General features: G+C 39.6%; 1 protein-coding gene across 2 annotated transcripts in view; it reads left to right on the top strand.

Moving 5' to 3' along the window:
- The window catches only part of ST8SIA4 (ST8 alpha-N-acetyl-neuraminide alpha-2,8-sialyltransferase 4), a 241,380-nt gene that overhangs the window by 138,102 nt on the left and 81,665 nt on the right, over nucleotides 1–21,613 (top strand). For both annotated transcript variants that reach the window (XM_030193419.1, XM_030193418.1), the window contains exon 4: nucleotides 16,667–16,960. In XM_030193419.1, coding sequence (XP_030049279.1) covers nucleotides 16,667–16,960 — 294 coding nt within the window. The remainder of the gene's footprint in view (nucleotides 1–16,666; nucleotides 16,961–21,613) is intronic.

The raw sequence follows: 21,613 nt of genomic DNA, 5'->3' as shown, positions 1-21,613 counted from the left end.
TCCCAACTTCCGGTCCCTGGCTCTCACGGCCTGGATGTTGAGAGCATAGATTTTGCCTCCTTGGGTCTCTCAGAGGGTGTCTCCCGTGTCTTGCTTGCTTCCAGGAAAGATTCCACTAAGAAGAGTTATTTCTTTCTATGGCGGAGGTTTGCCGTCTGGTGTGACAGCAAGGCCCTAGATCCTCGCTCTTGTCCTACACAGACCTTGCTTGAATACCTTCTGCACTTGTCCGAGTCTGGTCTTAAGACCAACTCCGTAAGGGTTCATCTTAGTGCGATTAGTGGAGTGGCCTAGTGGTTAGGGTGGTGGACTTTGGTCCTGGGGAACTGAGGAACTGAGTTTGATTCCCATTTCGGGCACAGGCAGCTCCAACCCTCCATTGCCCCATGTAAGCCGCATTGAGCCTGCCATGAGTGGGAAAGCGCGGGGTACAAATGTAACAAAACAAACATACCATTACCGTGTGGAAGGTAAGCCGATCTCGGGACAGCCTTTAGTTGTTCGCTTCATGAGAGGTTTGCTTTTGTCAAAGCCCCCCATCAAACCTCCTACAGTGTCATGGGATCTCAATGTCGTTCTCACCCAGCTGATGAAGCCCCCTTTCGAGCCACTGCATTCTTGCCATCTGAAGTACTTGACCTGGAAGGTCATTTTCTTGGTGGCAGTCACTTCAGCTCGTAGAGTCAGTGAGCTTCAAGCCTTAGTAGCTCATGCTCCTTATATCAAATGTCATCATAACAGAGTAGTTCTCCGCACTCACCCTAAGTTCTTGCCAAAGGTGGTGTCGGAGTTCCATCTAAACCAGTCAATTGTCTTGCCAACATTCTTTCCCCATCCGCATACCCGCCCTGCTGAACGTCAACTGCACACATTGGACTGCAAGAGAGCATTGGCCTTCTATCTGGAGCGGACACAGCCCCACAGACAGTCCGCCCAATTGTTTGTTTCTTTTGATCCCAACAGGAGGGGAGTGGCTGTCGGGAAACGCACCATTTCTAATTGGTTAGCAGATTGTATCTCCTTCGCTTACGCCCAGTCTGGGCTGACTCTTGAGGGTCATGTCACAGCTCATAGTGTTCGAGCCATGGCAGCGTCGGTGGCCCACTTGAAGTCAGCCACTATCAAAGAGATTTGCAAAGCTGCGACGTGGTCATCTGTCCACACATTCACATCACATTACTGCCTACAGCAGGATACCCAACGCGACAATCGGTTTGGGCAGTCGGTGCTGCAGAATCTGTTTGGGGTTTAGAATCCAACTCCACCCCCTAGGCCCATTTTTATTCTGTTCCAGGCTGCACTCTCAGTTAGTTTTAAAAAAGTTAGGTCAATCTCAGTTATGTCCTCGCTGTTGCGAGGCCCAATTGACCATGTTTGTTGTTTTGAGTGAGCCTGGGGGCTAGGGATACCCCATCAGTGAGAACAAGCAGCCTGCTTGTCATCGGAGAAAGCGAAAGCTACATACCTGTAGAAGGTATTCTCCGAGGACAGCAGGCTGATTGTTCTCAAAAACCCATCCACCTCCCCTTTGGAGTTGTGTCTTCCCTTATCTTTGTTTGGCTATTTACTGGACTGACGAACACGAGCGGGTTCGGGCGGGAAGACGGTTGTGCATGCGCGATCGGCGGGAAGACGGTCATGCATGCGCGATCGGCGTGCGCGCGTGAGGCTTAGCAAACGTCTTTGCTAGGGAAGATCTCCGATTGGAGGGGCTGCCGTGGACGTCACCCATCAGTGAGAACAATCAGCCTGCTATCCTCGGAGAATACCTTCTACAGGTATGTAGCTTTCGCTTTATAAAGTCTAGGACATATATATGACTTGGAGGGCAGCTGCCCCTACCTCTTAGTGGTACTCTTCAATTTGTGTGTGTGTGTGTGTGTTTTTTTTAGAGGGGGGTTGGTTGCCCCTTTCTCTTTGACCCTCTATAGATGACTCATGACTCTGGTTCATTATGTATTGTATAATGTGTTTGGGGATGGGGAAACTTGTTTTGTTGAGCCAAGCATGTTTATGATATTTAAGTTTGATATTTCACTATCTTGTTGCAATGTATTGTCTTATTGGAAATTGATATTTAAAAGTGCCAGACCACTGCTAAACAAACTACATTGACTCCCAATCAAATTATGTATCACTTTCAAAATTTGTGCCTGGACCTACAGGATCATCTATGACCTAGCCCATGAATTCATGATCAACCTCCTAGAACTGCCGAACTGTAACACTGCCACAGGTGCAAGAAATTGTCTCAACTTTCACCTCCCTAACTTCCAAGGGGTAAAGTACAAATACATTCTTTCAACAGGTTTCAGCTACTTTTTCACTAAAGCATGGAACGAACTTCCAAATGACCTAAAATGCATGAACATCTATCTTTTCTTCCAGAAAAACCTTAAAGCTTTTTTCTTTATAAAATTCTTCTTTGAGGAAGTTGGGTAGGAAAATGTGGGAGAGAGGTTCTGGAAGCCAAATTTAGGATCTTAGGTAGAAAGCTCAAATCCAGATCCTCTAGGGTAGTATTTTCTGAAATGCTACCTGTTACACGCGCAGGGCCCAAGAGACAGGCAGAGCTCCGGAGTCTCAATGCATGGATGAGACGATGGTGCAGGGAGGAGGGTTTTAGATTTGTTAGGAACTGGGCAACAATCTGGGGAAGTGGGAGCCTATTCCGAAAGGATGGGCTCCACCTTAACCAGGGTGGGACCAGGCTGTTGACATTGGCATTTAAAAAGGAGATAGAGCAGCTTTTAAACTAGAAATGGGGGGGAAGGCCGACAGTCGCTCAAAAGCGCATGGTTCGGGATAAGGTATCTTACAAAGATACCTCACAAACAGGGAAGATAGGGTTTCTGGATAGTGAGGTTGCACAACAGACCGTGGTAGGCCAGGTGCCCTTAAATACAACTAAAGATCAGACAAAAGATGGCAATCAGTAGTGTCCAGTACTAAGCATCATACAAATAGGAACAACAAACATACTTTGAAATGTCTATATGTAAATGCTAGGAGTCTAAGAAATAAGATGGGAGAGTTGGAATATATTGCTGTTAATGAAAATTTTGATATAAAAGGCATTACTGAGACCTGGTGGAAGGAGGATAGCCAGTGGGACATTGTCATACCAGGGTACAAAGTATATTGTAGTGATAGGGTGGACCGGACTGGTGTAGGGGTAGCATTGTATATTAACAAGAGCCTTGACTCAGATAGATTACAAATTCAGCAGGACACAAATCACACCCTTGAATCATTGTGGGTTGAAATTCCATGTATAAAAGGGAAAAGGACAGTGATAGGAGTGTACTACCGTCCGCCTTGCCAGGATGAGCAGGTAGACGCAAAAATGATAAAAGAAATCAGAGACAAAATGGGCAATGTGATAATAATGGGTGACTTCAATTATCCAAATATAGACTGGATAAATGTAACATTGGGACACGCTAGAGAGATACAAGGACAGCTTTATGGAGCAGCTGGTGCAGGAGCCGACGAGAGAAGGAAAAATTCTAGACTTGGTCCTTAGTGGAGCGCATGATCTGGTGAGGGACGTTATGGTACTGGGGCCACTTGATAACAGTGATCATAATATGATCAGTTTTGATATCAACCTTGAAGTAACTATACACAGGAAGTCAAATACGTTAGCGTTTAACTTTAAAAAAGGAGACTATGATAAAATGAGAAGAATGGTGGAAATAAAAACTTAGGGGGACAACTGAGAGGGTATAAACTGTACAACAGGCATGGACACTGTTCAAAAATACCATCCTGGAGGCCCAGGCCAAACATATTCCGCAAATTAGAAAAGAAAGACGGAACTCCAAAAGACAGCCGGCCTGGTTGAAAAGTGAGGTGAAGGAAGCTATTAGGGCTAAAAGAAATGCCTTCAGAAAGTGGAAGAAGGAACCATCTGAAAATAACAAGAAACAGCATAAGGAGTGTCAAAGCAAATGCAAGGCGCAGATAAAGAAGGCCAAGAGGGATTATGAAAAAAAGATAGCATTAGAGGCAAAAAAGCATAGTAAAATTTTTTTTAGTTATATTAAAAGCAGGAAGCCGGCAAAAGAATCGGTTGGACCGCTGGATGACCGAGGGGTAAAAGGGGCGATCAAGGAAGACAAAGACGTAGCGGAGAGATTGAATGAATTCTTTGCTTCGCTCTTCACCGAGGAAGATTTGGGTGGGATACCGGTGTCGGAAATGATATTTCAAGCGGACGAGTTGGTGAAACTTACTGACTTCACGGTAAACCTGGAGAACGTAATGGGGCAGTTCAGCAAACTGAAGAGTAGCAAACTCCTGGACCAGATGGTATTCATCCTAGAGTACTGATCGAATTGAAAAATGAGCTTGCGGAGCTACTGCTAGTGATATGCAATTTATCCGGAAGATTGGAGAGTGGCCAATGTAACGCCAATTTTTTAAAAAGGTTCCAGGGGAGATCCGGGAAATTATAGACCGGTGAGTCTGACGTCGGTGCCGGGGAAAATGGTAGAGGCTATTATTAAAAACAAAATTACAGAGCACATCCAAGGACATGGATTACTGAGACCGAGTCAGCATGGCTTTTGTGTGGGGAAATCTTGCCTGACCAATTTACTTCAATTCTTTGAAGGAGTAAACAAACATGTGGACAAAGGGGAGTCGGTTGATATTGTGTATCTGGATTTTCAAAAGGCGTTTGACAAGGTACCCCATGAAAGGCTACAGAGGAAATTGGAGGGTCATGGGATAGGAGGAAAAGTCCTATTGTGGATTAAAAACTGGTTGAAGGATAGGAAACAGAGAGTGGGGTTAAATGGGCAGTATTCACAATGGAGAAGGGTAGTTAGTGGGGTTCCTCAGGGGTCTGTGTTAGGACCGCTGCTTTTTAATATATTTATAAATGATTTAGAGATGGGAGTAACTAGCGAGGTAATTAAATTTGCTGATGACACAAAGTTATTCAAAGTCGTTAACTCGCGACAGGATTGTGAAAAATTACAGAAGGACCTTACGAGTCTGGGAGACTGGGCGGCTAAATGGCAGATGACGTTTAATGTGAGCAAGTGCAAGGTGATGCACATGGGAAAAAAGGACCCGAATTATAGCTACGTCATGCAAGGTTCCACGTTAGGAGTTATGGACCAAGAAAGGGATCTGGGTGTCGTCGTCGATAATACACTGAAACCTTCTGCTCAGTGTGCTGCTGCGGCTCGGAAAGTGAATAGAATGTTGGGTATTATTAGGAAAGGTATGGAAAACAGGTGTGAGGATGTTATAATGCCATTATATCGCTCCATGGTGTGACCGCACCTTGAGTATTGTGTTCAATTCTGGTTGCCGCACCTCAAGAAAGATATAGTGGAATTGGAAAAGGTGCAGCGAAGGGCGACTAAAATGATAGCGGGGATGGGAAGACTTCCATATGAAGAAAGACTAAGGAGGCTAGGGCTTTTCAGCTTGGAGAAGAGACGGCTGAGGGGAGACATGATAGAGGTATAAAATAATGAGTGGAGTGGAACAGGTGGATGTGAAGCGTCTGTTCATGCTTTCCAGAAATACTAGGACTAGGGGGCATGCGATGAAACTACAGTGTAGTAAATTTAAAACAAATCAGAGAAAATGTTTCTTCACCCAACGCGTAATTAAACTCTGGAATTCGTTGCCGGAGAACATGGTGAAGGCGGTTAGCTTGGCAGAGTTTAAAAAGGGGTTAGACGGTTTCCTAAAGGACAAGTCCATAAACCGCTACTAAATGGACTTGGGAAAAATCCACAATTCCAGGAATAACATGTATAGAATGTTTGTACGTTTGGGAAGCTTGCCAGGTGCCCTTGGCCTGGATTGGCCGCTGTCATGGACAGGATGGTGGGCTCGATGGACTCTTAGTCTTTTCCCAGTGTGGCATTACTTATGTACTTCTGTTCATATGGATCACACTCCCTCTGCACTTTCGACATCATAGACAACACATGTGAGTTTGTACCAGATAAACTTGTAATGTAAGTCAACATTAATCAATACTATATTGGAAAAGATGGGATACAGATGTTGAAATAAATAAGTAAAACAAACCTTGAGAACTTGCCACAAATAAGACGGAGCTACTCTATGAGCTGCCTTAAAAACATCACCAAAACTTTAAACCAAATTCAAAAATAAACTGGCAACCAATGTAAAGACATTAACGCAAGGTGTAATATGACCAACAGGCTTATTTTCGAAAGAGAAGGACGCCCATCTTTCGACACAAATCACAAGATGGGCGTCCTTATCACAGGGTCACCCAAATCGGTATAATGGAAAGCCGATTTTGTGCGTTCCCAACTGATTTCCGTCGCGGGGACGACCAAAGTTCCTGGGGACGTGTCAGAGGTGTATCAAAGGCAGGACTTGGGCGTGCCTAACACATGGGTGTCCTTGACACATAATGGGAAAAAAAGGTGCCCGGACTGACCAGATGACCACCGGAGGGAATCGGGGATGACCTCCCCTTATTTCCCCACTGGTCACTAACCCCCTCCCACCCTCAAAAAATGTATTACATATTTTTTGCCAGCCTCTGTGCCAGCCTCAAATATCATACCCAGCTCCATGACAGCAGTATGCAGGTCCCTGGAGCAGCTTTAGTGGGTGCAGTGTACTTCAGGCAGGCGGACCCAGGCCCATCCCTCCCCCTATCTGTTACACTTGTGGTGGTAAATGTGACCCCTTCAAATCCCACCACAAACCCACTGTACCCACATCTAGGTGCCCCCCTTCACGCATAAGGGCTATGGTAGTGGTGTACAGTTGTGGGGAGTGGGTTTTGGGGGGCTCAGCACACAAGGTAAGGGAGCTATGTACCTGGGAGCTTTTTCTGTCCACTGCAGTGTCCCCTAGGGTGCCCGGTTGGTGTCCTGGCATGTGAGGGGGACCAGTGCACTATGAATGCTGGCTCCTCCCACGACCAAAGGTCTTGCATTTGGTCGTTTCTTAGATGGGCGTCCTTAGTTTCCATTATCGCTGAAAACCAGAAACCACCAAGTCTAAGGACGACCGTCTCTAAGGTCGACCTAAATGCTGAGATTTGGGCGTCCCCGACCGTATTATCGAAATGAAAGATGGACATCCATCTTGTTTTGATAATACGGGTTTCTCCACCCCTTCGCCGGGACGTCCTGTGAGGACATCCTCAGGAACACTTTGGCGCCCCTTTCGATTATGCCCCTCCAAATGTCCCCAAACCCACAATCAACCTCGCAGAAGTATTCTGCACTTTCCATCACACAGCAGAAACACCTGTGTACAGAGAATTACAATAATGTAACTTGGACAACACCAAGCTCTGCACCACCACCTGGAACTCCTCTCAAGGCAACATTGGCTTGATTTTACTAAGGACACGGAGCTGAAAAATAAAGCCTGCATAGACAAAATTGGTATCTAAAAGTACACCTAAACTTAACACTCGATCTGTAATTGGAAATGTCATTCCCTAAAAATCAAATAAATTATAATGAACCACAAAATCACAAGGTTTCATAATCCAGTCCTGAATCTGTAATAGACATGAGTGCAGCTTCTCCAAACCAATGCTAAACTGGGCATTGTGCCTTGTCCTTCACCTTTAGTAGGCTGTGATGGATGAAATGTAATGAAATTGTTTCTTTTTATTTATTTATTTGTTGTTTTTCTCTTTTGCTTTAGTGAGATCTGTCTTGTTTTCTGTAACTAGATGTTTATTGGAAATATATAATTTTTGTAAATATGATCCTCATAATAATAATAAAAGAAACTGTGAAGTGGGAAGCCATGCGTGCATGAGTAGAAGAAAAAAAAACCTGATCTGATGCTCACAGTATCAGTCCAAAATGCTCATCTTATCAAATGATACATATTGCAGAAAGTCATTGACTGACTGACCAGCTTGGTAAGAAAAGTTCTGAATGAGGCAGAATTCGTTTGGACAATTACCAAGGCAGAGATGATTAATATCGCTTTGAAGGGGTGCATAATACATGTCAGATGAAGTTTGCATTCAATTTTCTGCAAGATTACTTTGCTGAAATTATATACTGCACATGCAAGTGTTGTGTATGTGCAACATGGTAGTTATAGTGCTTTATCTATTGTTCCATTCTATTCATGTTTACTGGAGAGGAGCTTAAGTGATTGGCTTGGAATAATTTGAGTTAGCTCACAGGCATGTTAGTGTTTTTTTTTAGGGCATGTTACAACTCTTAGGAAATATGTTGCTGTTAGTTATATGTTTGTGCTATGCTCCTCAGGGTCTTGACTTTGCAGAGCTTTGGCATCTTGAGGGACAAGTTGTGTAGTTGTGCCAGGTGAAGCTGCACTGCAGGTGGATATTTCACTTCTCTCAGCTAAAATGTTGTAATGACTTCTTACATGGTCACATCTGCTTCTCCCCTCTTTCTAGAAGTCCTACGGTGATGTCCGTGCTGCCTCATGAAATCTTGTAGTGCTACTAGGTTATGCTTCCTCCTTTATAGTCGCACTTCTGTGAGGTCTGGTCACCACTTCTGTTTTTAAATTGTGAGAATTTAGTATGTTTGCGTTTAATGGTGAATTACTCAACATGCATGTAGTAAGAAGGGTTCACACTACTGTGTGAGTAAACCTCCACCCCTTCTCCGCAGATACTCTATAGTTTGCTTAATAAACATAAACAACGGTCAGAGAGATTTGCAACTGGAGCAGAACTGGCTATGTCTTGAGGCTGGCCGCAACAATGTTGAGAAAGGAGAGTCCTGACTTGGGCATATTCATACAATATAGTGCAATAGCCATCCTTCAATTCTCCTGGTCCAACGACAGTGGAAGGAAAATTTCCCACTAAAGCATGTCCAGAACAAGCTAGGGGACGGGGTGGGACTGGAATGATGCCATATCGGTAGAGATCTGTTTTCTGTTTTTATTTTATTTTTCCCAATAATTGTATCATTTTATTTACAACAGAAACACCAATGGGAGAAGTATTACAGCATGCTAACTGCAAGGGTGTCCAAATTTTGCACCAGCCATATTTGTTCTTATTTTGAATATGCAAAAAAAACCTGCAAATAGCAATTATGCATTAAAATTTGCAGAAGGATATAATACTTAACTTTATTCCATGTAGACTGTGTTAGTTTCTGTTCTCTAAGGTATTCACTGAGACCTGCAGTTTGAACAAGGGTGCCTAAACCTTTACTCAAACTTATATGTGCCTGCTGCTATTAGACAGAAAATGGGCTTAAAAATTTCTGGCTGGGACAAATGAATGTTTTGATGTCTATCACATTTTTTAAAGGAATATATACTTAAAGAATAATTCCAAACTGTATCCTGGGGAACCCCATCTTGTTCAGTTTTCAGCATATTGCAAAGTATCCAAAGTTTTTATATATATACAGTGGGGGAAATAAGTATTTGATCCCTTGCTGATTTTGTAAGTTTGCCCACTGACAAAGACATGAGCAGCCCATAATTGAAGGGTAGGTTATTGGTAACAGTGAGAGATAGCACATCACAAATTAAATCCGGAAAATCACATTGTGGAAAGTATATGAATTTATTTGCATTCTGCAGAGGGAAATAAGTATTTAATCCCTCTGGCAAACAAGACCTAATACTTGGTGGCAAAACCCTTGTTGGCAAGCACAGCGGTCAGACGTCTTCTGTAGTTGATGATGAGGTTTGCACACATGTCAGGAGGAATTTTGGTCCACTCCTCTTTGCAGATCATCTCTAAATCATTAAGAGTTCTGGGCTGTCGCTTGGCAACTCGCAGCTTCAGCTCCCTCCATAAGTTTTCAATGGGATTAAGGTCTGGTGACTGGCTAGGCCACTCCATGACCCTAATGTGCTTCTTCCTGAGCCACTCCTTTGTTGCCTTGGCTGTATGTTTTGGGTCATTGTCGTGCTGGAAGACCCAGCCACGACCCATTTTTAAGGCCCTGGCGGAGGGAAGGAGGTTGTCACTCAGAATTGTACGGTACATGGCCCCATCCATTCTCCCATTGATGCGGTGAAGTAGTCCTGTGCCCTTAGCAGAGAAACACCCCCAAAACATAACATTTCCACCTCCATGCTTGACAGTGGGGACGGTGTTCTTTGGGTCATAGGCAGCATTTCTCTTCCTCCAAACACGGCGAGTTGAGTTCATGCCAAAGAGCTCAATTTTTGTCTCATCTGACCACAGCACCTTCTCCCAATCACTCTCGGCATCATCCAGGTGTTCACTGGCAAACTTCAGACGGGCCGTCACATGTGCCTTCCGGAGCAGGGGGACCTTGCGGGCACTGCAGGATTGCAATCCGTTATGTCGTAATGTGTTACCAATGGTTTTCGTGGTGACAGTGGTCCCAGCTGCCTTGAGATCATTGACAAGTTCCCCCCTTGTAGTTGTAGGCTGATTTCTAACCTTCCTCATGATCAAGGATACCCCACGAGGTGAGATTTTGCGTGGAGCCCCAGATCTTTGTCGATTGACAGTCATTTTGTACTTCTTCCATTTTCTTACTATGGCACCAACAGTTGTCTCCTTCTCGCCCAGCGTCTTACTGATGGTTTTGTAGCCCATTCCAGCCTTGTGCAGGTGTATGATCTTGTCCCTGACATCCTTAGACAGCTCCTTGCTCTTGGCCATTTTGTAGAGGTTAGAGTCTGACTGATTCACTGAGTCTGTGGACAGGTGTCTTTCATACAGGTGACCATTGCCGACAGCTGTCTGTCATGCAGGTAACGAGTTGATTTGGAGCATCTACCTGGTCTGTAGGGGCCAGATCTCTTACTGGTTGGTGGGGGATCAAATACTTATTTCCCTCTGCAGAATGCAAATAAATTCATATACTTTCCACAATGTGATTTTCCGGATTTAATTTGTGATGTGCTATCTCTCACTGTTACCAATAACCTACCCTTCAATTATGGGCTGCTCATGTCTTTGTCAGTGGGCAAACTTACAAAATCAGCAAGGGATCAAATACTTATTTCCCCCACTGTATATATATATCTGGAAAAGAGGCATTGCATGTGATGGACTGAAAGTGGAAGAAAATTTTACACTAGGTGGCAAAATTGAGTCACTGAATATAAATGGGTCATATTTAAACATGATGGGAAATATATATTTTTAAAGCGCAGGCTACAGCAATTGAAGAAAAAAAAATATATATATATTTAGCGCCACTATTCAAATAGATGAAAGCAGTGAACATATGTAGAGCAAGCAGGTCAGAGGTAAACAGCAACACAAACAATCAAGGAGCAATGGTAGTGCAGAGGGCTACAGATGAAACAAGTGTGTAGAGGAAGCAGATTTATTCAAAGACCCAACATGGCCCGTGTTTCAGCTAATGCCTGTGTCTGTATACATCAAAATACATACCCTCCTGTTTACTAAGCTGCGCTAGTAGCTGCTGTGCGCTAATGCTGACACAACCCATTCACTTTGAATGAACTGTGTCGGCATTGCCGCATGGCAGCTGCTAGCTCAGTTTAGTAAGCGGGGGATAAATAGTTAAAAACATAAATTTTTAAATTACACTTCAAAAACAAAGAAATATAAAATAAAATTTTAGAATACAATAGCAAACCTATTTGAATACCATAAAATGACTTTTGTTAATGAGACAATCCTACAATCATAGTGGTAAGGCAACAAATGTACTGTATAGAGATAAAGAAATAACAATGAAAAGTCAAATCCAATTCTGTAAGTTATCAGAGGAAATACTAACTAGGTAAATATAATGAAATTCAAATTTAGGTAAATATAATGAAATTCAAATTTAATAAAGTTCACACATAAATTTATCACTTTCACCACTGCATACAATTCATCCTCATACAACAAGAACAGGTAAGATTCACCTTGAAAAAAATGAACAATAAATAAAACCTTTGAGCAAACACATTAGCTGGATCTCAATTTTATACAACAAAACTGTTTAAAAAATTAAGAAATGGAATAAAACAAGGCTATTAAAACAAAATCTTCCAAAACATACTAAAACTATAATAAAATCCCAAATCTTCTCAAATCATCCCTTCAATCATCCATTCAATGGCAAGTACATCATACTTATAAAACGTCAGGTACAAAAATATTTGATAACATGTTACAACCATAAGATACAAATGAAAACATTAGAATTAAAGTAGAAGCCTCAAAGAATGCCCAGTTTTAATATATATATATATATATATATATATAAAAACATTCTGGCACAAACTGACCCATAGTGGTCCTCCTACAATTCCAAAAGAAACAAATATTATGAGCTACAGTAAAGTCTTATAAGCTCCATGTGTAGTCCTATCAATCTTAAATGACTCAAGGTTCCAAGAAAAGAGTTATGCTGATAGCCTCACTTAACTAAAAGACATGTACACTGAAATAACTTGCTGATATGTAACCAAAACATGTGCTTTTTGTTGTAGTGATCTTATCAAACAGATTGAAAGTCTCAAGGAACTTTGAGTCATTTAAGTGTGATAGTAACATTTTTCAGCCTGTTACTCCATGCAAAATAATTGCATTTGGCCATATAACTATAATCCTGTTTTTGTTGACATTTTGTATTTTATTTTTTCAAAACTTAGTAAATTCTTGCTTCCTAGTAAAAAGGTTTTTATGATTATGGTTTTGTGAGAGAGCATGTATATGGACATTCAGTTTTACTTTATACCTTTCATGAAAAATATTTTGACTGATGAAGTGGCAAGTTTTGATTATGGACCCTATTTACTAAGCCATGCTATAGGTGCGCTAGTGTTTTTAGCGCATGCTAAAAACGCTAGTGCACCTTAGTAAACAGGGAACTAGGTTTGAAGGAATTTGACCGAATAAGAGCACAAGTGCTGTGACAACATAAAAAAACAGTGTGTGACAATATGACAGGAAATATTTCAATTCAAGAATGGCAGTGCAAAGCAAAAGCAACACAAAGTGATAATGATGGACTATATGAAAGAGGATATGTTACAGTTTGACAAGCCCTGAAGAGAGAAGAAAAATATGGGAAAAAGATACATGAGCAAGAACACTAGCAAGAAATGAAATATAAAGAATTGCACTTTTAGAGCACCTCTGTTCAGATTTTCTATTCTATTGAGATTTATATTCCACTTATTTCTGCACTGTATTCAAAGCAGAGTACAATCCAAAGAATTTCTACAGTAAGAAGAGAGAAACAATCTTCAAAAACAGAGATCGTTAATTACAAGCAGTTCATTTATTTACTCAAGTGGAGAACAGTAGGAATGGATTTGTCTGATTTGTAAAGAAATTTCATTCCATACATGATTTAGAATGTATGTTTTTTGTTGTAGGATATCCTGTTCTCAAAATTCAACATCGGAATCCATTTGGATAGTCCATTTAATGATGTAAAATCAGAGTAGTGATTTTGAATTAAATATGCTGCTCCAAAAGCAGCCAATGCAGACTTCTTTATAAGGAAGAGGCCTTTTCGAACTTACCTACCCCAAAAATAAATCTGGCAAACGTATTTTGTAACATTGTAAATTATGATATAATTTATACAAGACACTTGCAATGATCCAATTGCGGTAGTAAGATTGCCTGGGCTAGGTTGCTTTTTTTTTCTCAGTAGGACCAATAAGGCACATCAATCTGCATTGTTGATTGTTTTAACATTATAAAATTGTAAAATTCATTGATATAAAAATAGACATCATGGTGGTAATTTATACCAATGAACATGCATATAGCATGAACTGAGAATCAACATTGCTCACACCATTTCTTTACTAGCAGAGAAGCCAGTATAAGGTGACCTAAAATTGTTGCACCACAATAGTTCCACATTTGTGCACTTCTTGGTTCACTAAAATTTCTTTCAATTTAAGGAAACACTGTACTACACCAAAGATTTTCCCTAAAATATGAACACATTTTCCTTTCAAATGTATGTGTAGCTGGTCTCCTCCATTAGAAGCATCTTGTGCCTCAGGTTTCAGCTGCAGATCAGACTTCCAACTCTTTGTTCTTCTCGTACACCTTTCTAATGGGGAAATTGGTCCCACTCCTGGCCTTTCCCTGTTTTCTTCCTCCAAGCGCAAACATATAACCTCTCTCCAGCTGGGAGATAATCATAGAGAGAGAGGTTCTGGTGCCCTTGGATTTTGAGGGTGGGAGGGGGGTTATTGACCACTTGGGGAGTAATGGGAGGTCATCCCCAATCCCCTCCGGTGGTCATCTGGTCATTTCGGGCACCTTTTTGTGCCTTTGTTGAGTGAGTAACATTGGGAATTGGAGGAGCTTGCAAGGAGGTAGCACTGCTAATCCTTGGAGAAGGAACTAGTTCTGTTGAGGCCAGTAAGGTGCTCTGAGAATCATGGTGCTTTGGCTTTTCAGAAACTTGTGGAGTGCTCTTGTGAGAAGAGGAATCAGAGGATAGACATACAGAAAAGACCAAGTCCGTGGAATTAATAAGGCATCTAGAACTAGGCGTGGGAAGGTAGAAAACTTTGCATTGTCTTTGGTATATAAAAAAAAGTCAATTGGAGGTGTGTCATACTCCTGAAAGAGAGACCTTAAGAGACTCATGATTGAGGAGGCATTTGTGGTAACAAAGTACTCTGCTGAGCTTGTCAGTTAATTATTTCTATGGTCCAGATATGTAAGTGGCTAGTAGCTGGATGTGATTTGCATTGGTAAAATCTCAGATTATTGCTGCTTTTCTCTTGTCCAGAAGAACTTCCCATCCCTGGAATAAGACATTAGTAATGAGAGCTCAGTGATGCTGCCACCATGCAAAAGAAACACCTACATTTAGGTTGGGCTTGTGCAACCACTGCTATAGCATAAGGTGGAGCTGTGAAGTAAGGTACAGTACTCTGGAGAGAGGTTGGGATCATTGATCCCACTGAATGTCACATTTTTAGATGAACTAGATGGATGACATAACAGCTGCAGCCATGTGTTCCAGTATTTGCAAGTACAATGAGGCTGTGACTCTGGGTGTTGACTGTATGGCATGGACACGGGCAATAAATGATCAATCATTTCTTCTGGAATACAGGATTGGATAGTATCCAAGACCTTTCCTAGCAAGTCACTTAACCCTCCATTGCCTCAGGTACAAACTTACATTCAGGTACTCTGGATATTTCTCTGTCCCAGGAGGGCTCACAATCTAACTCACCTTGAGCTACTACTGAAAAAGGTGTGAGCAAAATCTAAATAATTAAATAATAATAATAATAAATAATGACATAACATTGGCTGAATAAAATGTAGACTTCTAAAAGTTGATAAGGAACCCCCAGATAACTGTTTTTTTTGTCCAAGAAACAGTAAGACCTGTCACTGACTGAGCCACCAAATGCCAGTCATCAAGATACAGAAACATCTGGAGGTGTTTTTTTGTAACGGTGTGTTGCTACCTCTACAAAGCACTTAAAGAACACTACCACTACAAATCAATTAAAGAACATTCTGGGGACCAACAAAAGGCCAAAGGAAAAGCCTCTACTCAAAAAGGTTGGATTGCAGATTAAATCTGTGGTATTTCCTGCAATATGTGTTTATGCTTCCTTCTAAATTGCATGTCCAATTTCTTTTGTTGAGCAGAGGAAGGATAGAAGGTATAGTGGCCATTCTGAACATCTCCTTGAGGAGAAAATGGTTAATGTCTTTGAGATCTAGAGTAGACTGTAAATTTCCCTGTTTTTGGAATGAGAGAGTATTTTGAATAAAAATCTCAATTCCCCTTCTATGGCAGGACATGTTCTATAGCTTTGCCCTAGAGAAGGTGAACTTTCTCTTTATCCTGTAACATAATGAGATGATTAGGAGAAACTTTGTACATGATAGAGGATAAGAAAACGGCTTGGATACTTTACATCTCAAATGGACATTGAAATATAGCAGTCTGAAGCAGCTTAAAGCTAAGTAAAATATATTATATTAGTGACTGCTATCTCACTTTTGGTATTCTACTAAATGAATCAACAGCAAGTCAACTGTCAGAGGAAGGTTTTTTTATGCCGATGATAAATGTTGAGCTGATATATGGCATACAAGCTTTTAAAGGGAGAAGTTCCCTAGAAGCTGTTTGAGGCTTTTTCTTTCCCTGTCAGTTTATATATATATAGAATGTTATGTGATTTCTATTTTTTGAGAAAAATAATTTTTAGATGTTAGACAACTCATGTTATTGCGTGGTTGTTCATAACAAATGCATACCCATGCTATGCACACACATATGTAATTGCAGGTAATTTTCTGAGCATGTAAATGTTGTTCTACTCACATAAATCCCTTATAAAATTGCCCCATATATGTATCACACGTATCAAATAAATATTCTCAAAGATTTTTTGTTTTACCAACAGGTGTTAGCAAACCTTTTATTGTATAATCAAAATAAGCACAAGTTAAACATTGCATTTCTAATTAAGTGTTCTAATTGCTTATGTGATATTTGTTTCAATATGACTTTTATTATACTGTACATTCTGTTTATTACATTTAATCTTGATCTGTTGCAATGTTTTGGTCATACAGAAGTTCCATTGTGTACTGGAAAAAGGAGTAACTCTCTATCTTAAGTAGAATCTTCTTGTCTAAAATGGGTCTTGCAAGTTCATTTTAAGCTTTACATTCATTAATATGTTTATCTGCATTAAATGCATCCTGTTTATCTATTAATTTATTTCTGTTCAGGTGCAATCTAGCTCCTGTGGTGGAGTTTACTGCAGATGTGGGAACAAAATCTGATTTTATTACCATGAATCCATCAGTTGTGCAAAGAGCGTTCGGAGGCTTTCGGAATGAGAGCGACAGAGAGAAATTTGTACATAGACTTTCCATGCTGAATGACAGTGTCCTTTGGATTCCTGCTTTCATGGTCAAAGGTGGAGAGAAGCATGTGGAATGGGTTAATGCATTAATCCTTAAGAATAAACTTAAAGTACGAACTGCCTATCCTTCACTGAGACTTATTCATGCTGTCAGAGGGTAAGTATCTAGAAAAGCCTGATTGGTTCTTGGCACACTAAAACTTGTAACATAAAAATAGAGAGAGCTTTATTAAAATTTCAAGAGAGAAATATTTGTTCTTGATTTCATACTAGACTCTTTGTGAATTCAGATTTGATTCATTTAAATTTTATTTTTCATTAATTTAAGAGCCCATATAATAAAAAGGCTCAAAACCAATTTTATTATGGGCTCACAAAACAATTTAATGAGAACATTAAAAAGCTACTTTAAGCTATGCAAAAAGTAGCATGCTTGTGAAAACAAAAATATCTGAAATAACGTGGTCACACTATTCTTATGCACTGAAATCTGCAAGTGCATTAGCTTAATAATGCAAGCATATTTTTTAGCTTCCTCTCAGCAAATAACAGGCTTCTGTTAATATCAGTCTGAGATACAAGTTAAATAACAGTCATTAACTTAGCTATCCCAGAATAGCTTAGATGGTGAGTGTACAAAGCTGTTTAGTGTGCCCCTCATTTACATACTATCCTTCATGTACATGCATGGCCTTGCAAATATTTGTGTATAACTAGGACTCCTGTAATATGCACAGGAAGGCCTTCCGGCATAACTCAATGTTTTTAGCATATGCAAGAGAGTCTTTCAATGCATTCTAAGTTAGATTGTATAAACTCTAGAATCCTTACATGAAGTATTAGATTACTTTAAACTACCTTACACTATCCTTTTTCTTTACGCAGTTATTGGGGATAACACATTTGAGAGCTTGCGTTCAGGTTTTTTTTTCCTTAAAGAACATTATAAACCACTTTAGCAAGCTGTACAAGCCAAATAAATTGATGATATTGAAACTGTAGTTACCATTCATTCAATAAATGTTTAAAAATTGTTACTTGCTACATCTCATTTGAGCTTAAGAAAGTATAGCATAAGAAATGGAAATATTTTTCATTTATTATTGAGAAGCTTGCTTTTTCTAATAAATCAAACAAAAACATATATACAACAACAATACATCAACATAAGTTGACCATATCCCCCCATACTCAACAACTTATTTCAACCTACAAGGTCAGATCTATGAGTCATCTGTATGTATTAAATAATGGCATTCAATGTAGAACTTAACATTATAAGGCTAACAACTGTTCATACATATGCTATTGAAAATGATAGTCAAAATTACTCGTGGAAAATATCCTTCAATGAACTGCTATCAAAAATGTCACATTTTCCTTGAGATATGTATGGTGCTGTTAAATGGGGTTCCATGTCTCATCATTCTGTAGAATGTGATGCTGACAGATAGGGTTTTGCACTGGATTTCTTCCTTCCCCACATATGAGAAGTTTAGAGTTAGATTGGGTACCCAGTTGTCTACATCTGAAACATTGGGATCACGCTTTCGTCATTGCTTTTTAACATGTTTTTGCATCCTTAAGTTTTATTTTGTTTTATGCATATGCAGACTATATTCAGATTGTTGACCTAGTAAATCAGTTCCTAGATTTGATATTTGTGCATATTAATGAATGTATGTTGGAGGTGATACGGTGACTTACCAACAGCTGCTTCTTAGGAAAGGCTTAAGAAAGGCCTATGATTGCAGGGCATGCTGTACCAAAAAAAGGAGACTTGTTAGAAATTTAGAGGTGATCTTGGATCAGACTGGATCATTTCAGTTGTTTATAACAGCTGTGATTCAGCATGTTTATTCTAATTTGGGCCTAATTATGAAATTGAAGCCATTTCTAGATCAGCCTTGCACACAGAGTATTGAACTATTATAATTCATTATACAGTATATTGATCTTGAGTTATAAGATTGCAGGTTGTATAGAATGTGACAGCTAAGTTGGTTTTAGATTGAAGATGGAAAAAGTGTCTAACGTTTGCTAGCCAGGGTAAGTGAGCCAATTTTAAGATCTTGGAACTCACATTTGCATTGTTACATATAAAACATCTAGCAAATCTTGTTGATAAATTCAAGTGGTACTGTCCTTCAAGGATTTTGCGATTTAGTCAAAGGCGTTTGCTGACATTTCTCTCAAGGACTGTTATGTGTAATACTGTTCATTGTTCATTTTTATTTGATATACTGCCCATCACAAGTATCTAAGTGGTTTTACAATTAATAAAAGTTAAGGGGTAGACTTTTGAGCAACAAAATGGCCTAATTGAAAATAAGGAATTCAAAGAGTGGAAGAGAGAGTTCCAAGAACTGACAGAAGTCCAATATATTCAATATAAAAGTTTATCCTCCAATAAAAGTAACATACACCATCCAGTCCCAACACAGGCCATGTTTCCGCAGTGTGCCTTTTTCAGGGGTCACAACTATATAATAAATGCATAAACATAAATGAATATAATGCCAAAAAGTAAAGTACAAAGAATATATATGGATATGAATGTGAATATAAAATGACACAGTAAAAAAAACTTTTTTGTGAAAAATTTAATATAATACATGCAAATATGTAGAATGCAAACAGTGACCTAAACTTAACAGTGATAGAGTGACTAAAAGATATGCTATGCTATTCTATCAGAGACTTATTACTCACCCTCTCTTAGGGGCCCTTTTTCTAAGGGTGTGTAGGTGCCAACGTGCGCCCAACGCTCACCAAATTGGAACTACTGCCCGGCTACCACGTGTCCCGGGCAGTAATTCCATTTTTGATACGCGTCCAAAACACGTGGTAGAAAATATTTTCTATTTTCTACCGCATGGCGCTTACCCGGTGGTAAATGGCAGTTTATGCACGCTGGTCACTTACCACCTAGTTAGCATGTGGGACCTTACCACTAAGTCCAATGGGTGGTAGTAAGGTCTCAAGCTGAAAATGGACGCTCGCTGGTTTTAATTTTTCCGCATGTCCATTTTTGGCCACAAAAAATGCCTTTTTTCAAGCGCACTTTAAAAATGACCACGTGTCCAAAACACATGACCACACCAGTGCAGGCCACTTTTAGGTGTGCCTTAGTAAAAGGACCCCACAATCAAGATTCAAGGCGAGTTACATCTGTTAATTAAGAAAGTGATATAGTAAATCAGATAACTGAAAGAACAATACAAATAAGTAGAAATAAAAGAATCACAGCTCCCACACCCCATCCTAGAAAACAAATACGTCTTCATGGCTCTTCGAAAAGATAAATAACTACTCATTGAACACACCTCTGAATGTATAAAATGTAGGCGAAAGTGCAGTTCTGAATATCAAAAGATGTATATAAGGTACTTGCTGAAAAAGGGCAGTGAGAATGAAAAATAATAAACAACAAGGATAAACCAGAACAAAGACCTTGGCAAATTAGATAGTTATATAAAGATACCTTAATGAAATTCAAAAACAATATGGAGAATAACCTGGATAAAAATCAATATGATAATTACCATAAAATAGACCCCCAAAGCACTGGACATATTGTCCCTATATAATACGATAAAAGTTATGTGATAAAAAGAAAAAGACAAATGCCAAATACCTCAATGTAATTATTGAGAGAATCTAGAAGTAGGCATATCAGAGAAGTGCTATAAGTTCAAGATAAAAAAAATGCTGCTTTGTAAATATTACCCTTGAGAAAATCAAACCAGACCAAAAACAGCTCAACATATATGCAAAAACTGATTCAAGGGAGTGATCAAAATGAAACATAGAATGTAAAAGTTACATGTGCATCCAGGATAAAGGCACTAAATGCCAAATTTGCAAATGAAGTAAATGGCATAGTGAGGTATCACATTGAATGCAATAAGAATGCAATTAGAAACATTTTATTATATTGCATCAATAATAAATATGAGTGTATTAAGTGAACCATGCCTTAGAAATTAGAAGAATGCAGTGCTGAGTGCAGAAAAGAACAATGCCAGGAGCAAAAAAAGACAGCATGCAGTGTTTTAAAAGCGAACACCTAACTCAAAAATATACGACAAAACTACAAAAAAAGGAACCCACCACAGTTTCGGCAGATAACACAAAAATCAAGAAATACAACACAGCATGTCAGTTCAACAAACTAATGACTAGTGCCAAAATTAGCTCAGAATTTCAAAACATTGAAAATGTAGTTAAAAACAACTGATCATATATACACAAAACTGACTACTGTTGAGTAATCAAAAAGTAGCATATATTTAAAAATGCATATTTTTCGAGATAAAAAGCCAATCGCCATAGTACAGACGAAGAAAAAGGGAAATGGGACTTGATATACTGCAATCCAGTGGTTTTTCAGCTATGTTCAAAGAGGTTTGCATAGTATATGTAGGTACCTGGATCAATTGAGGGTTAAGTAACTTGCCCAGAGTCACAAGTTGCTGCAGTGGGAATCAAACCCAGTTTCCTCAAAGTCCACTGCACTAACCACTAGGCTACTCCTCCACTGTATAGTGACTAGTAAAAGACACAATTAAGAATAATTCACTATCTATTGGCAATAATAGGTTTAAGTGTGTTGAATGAATTATGTCTTAAAAACTAAAAGAAAGCAGTGCTGAGAAAAAGATTCCTGGGAACAAAAAAGACAGCAAGCATAGCATTCTAAGTGCAAACTAGTAGCACCCAAAAAAAATACAATGTTGATAGATAAAAATGAGCATTATTACTTAGAATGTATGAAAAATACAAAAAAATAACTCATCACAATGTCATC

The sequence above is a fragment of the Microcaecilia unicolor genome, chromosome 2 (assembly GCF_901765095.1).
Source record: "Microcaecilia unicolor chromosome 2, aMicUni1.1, whole genome shotgun sequence".
NCBI lineage: Eukaryota > Metazoa > Chordata > Amphibia > Gymnophiona > Siphonopidae > Microcaecilia > Microcaecilia unicolor.
This window is presented reverse-complemented; position numbering and strand designations above follow the sequence as displayed.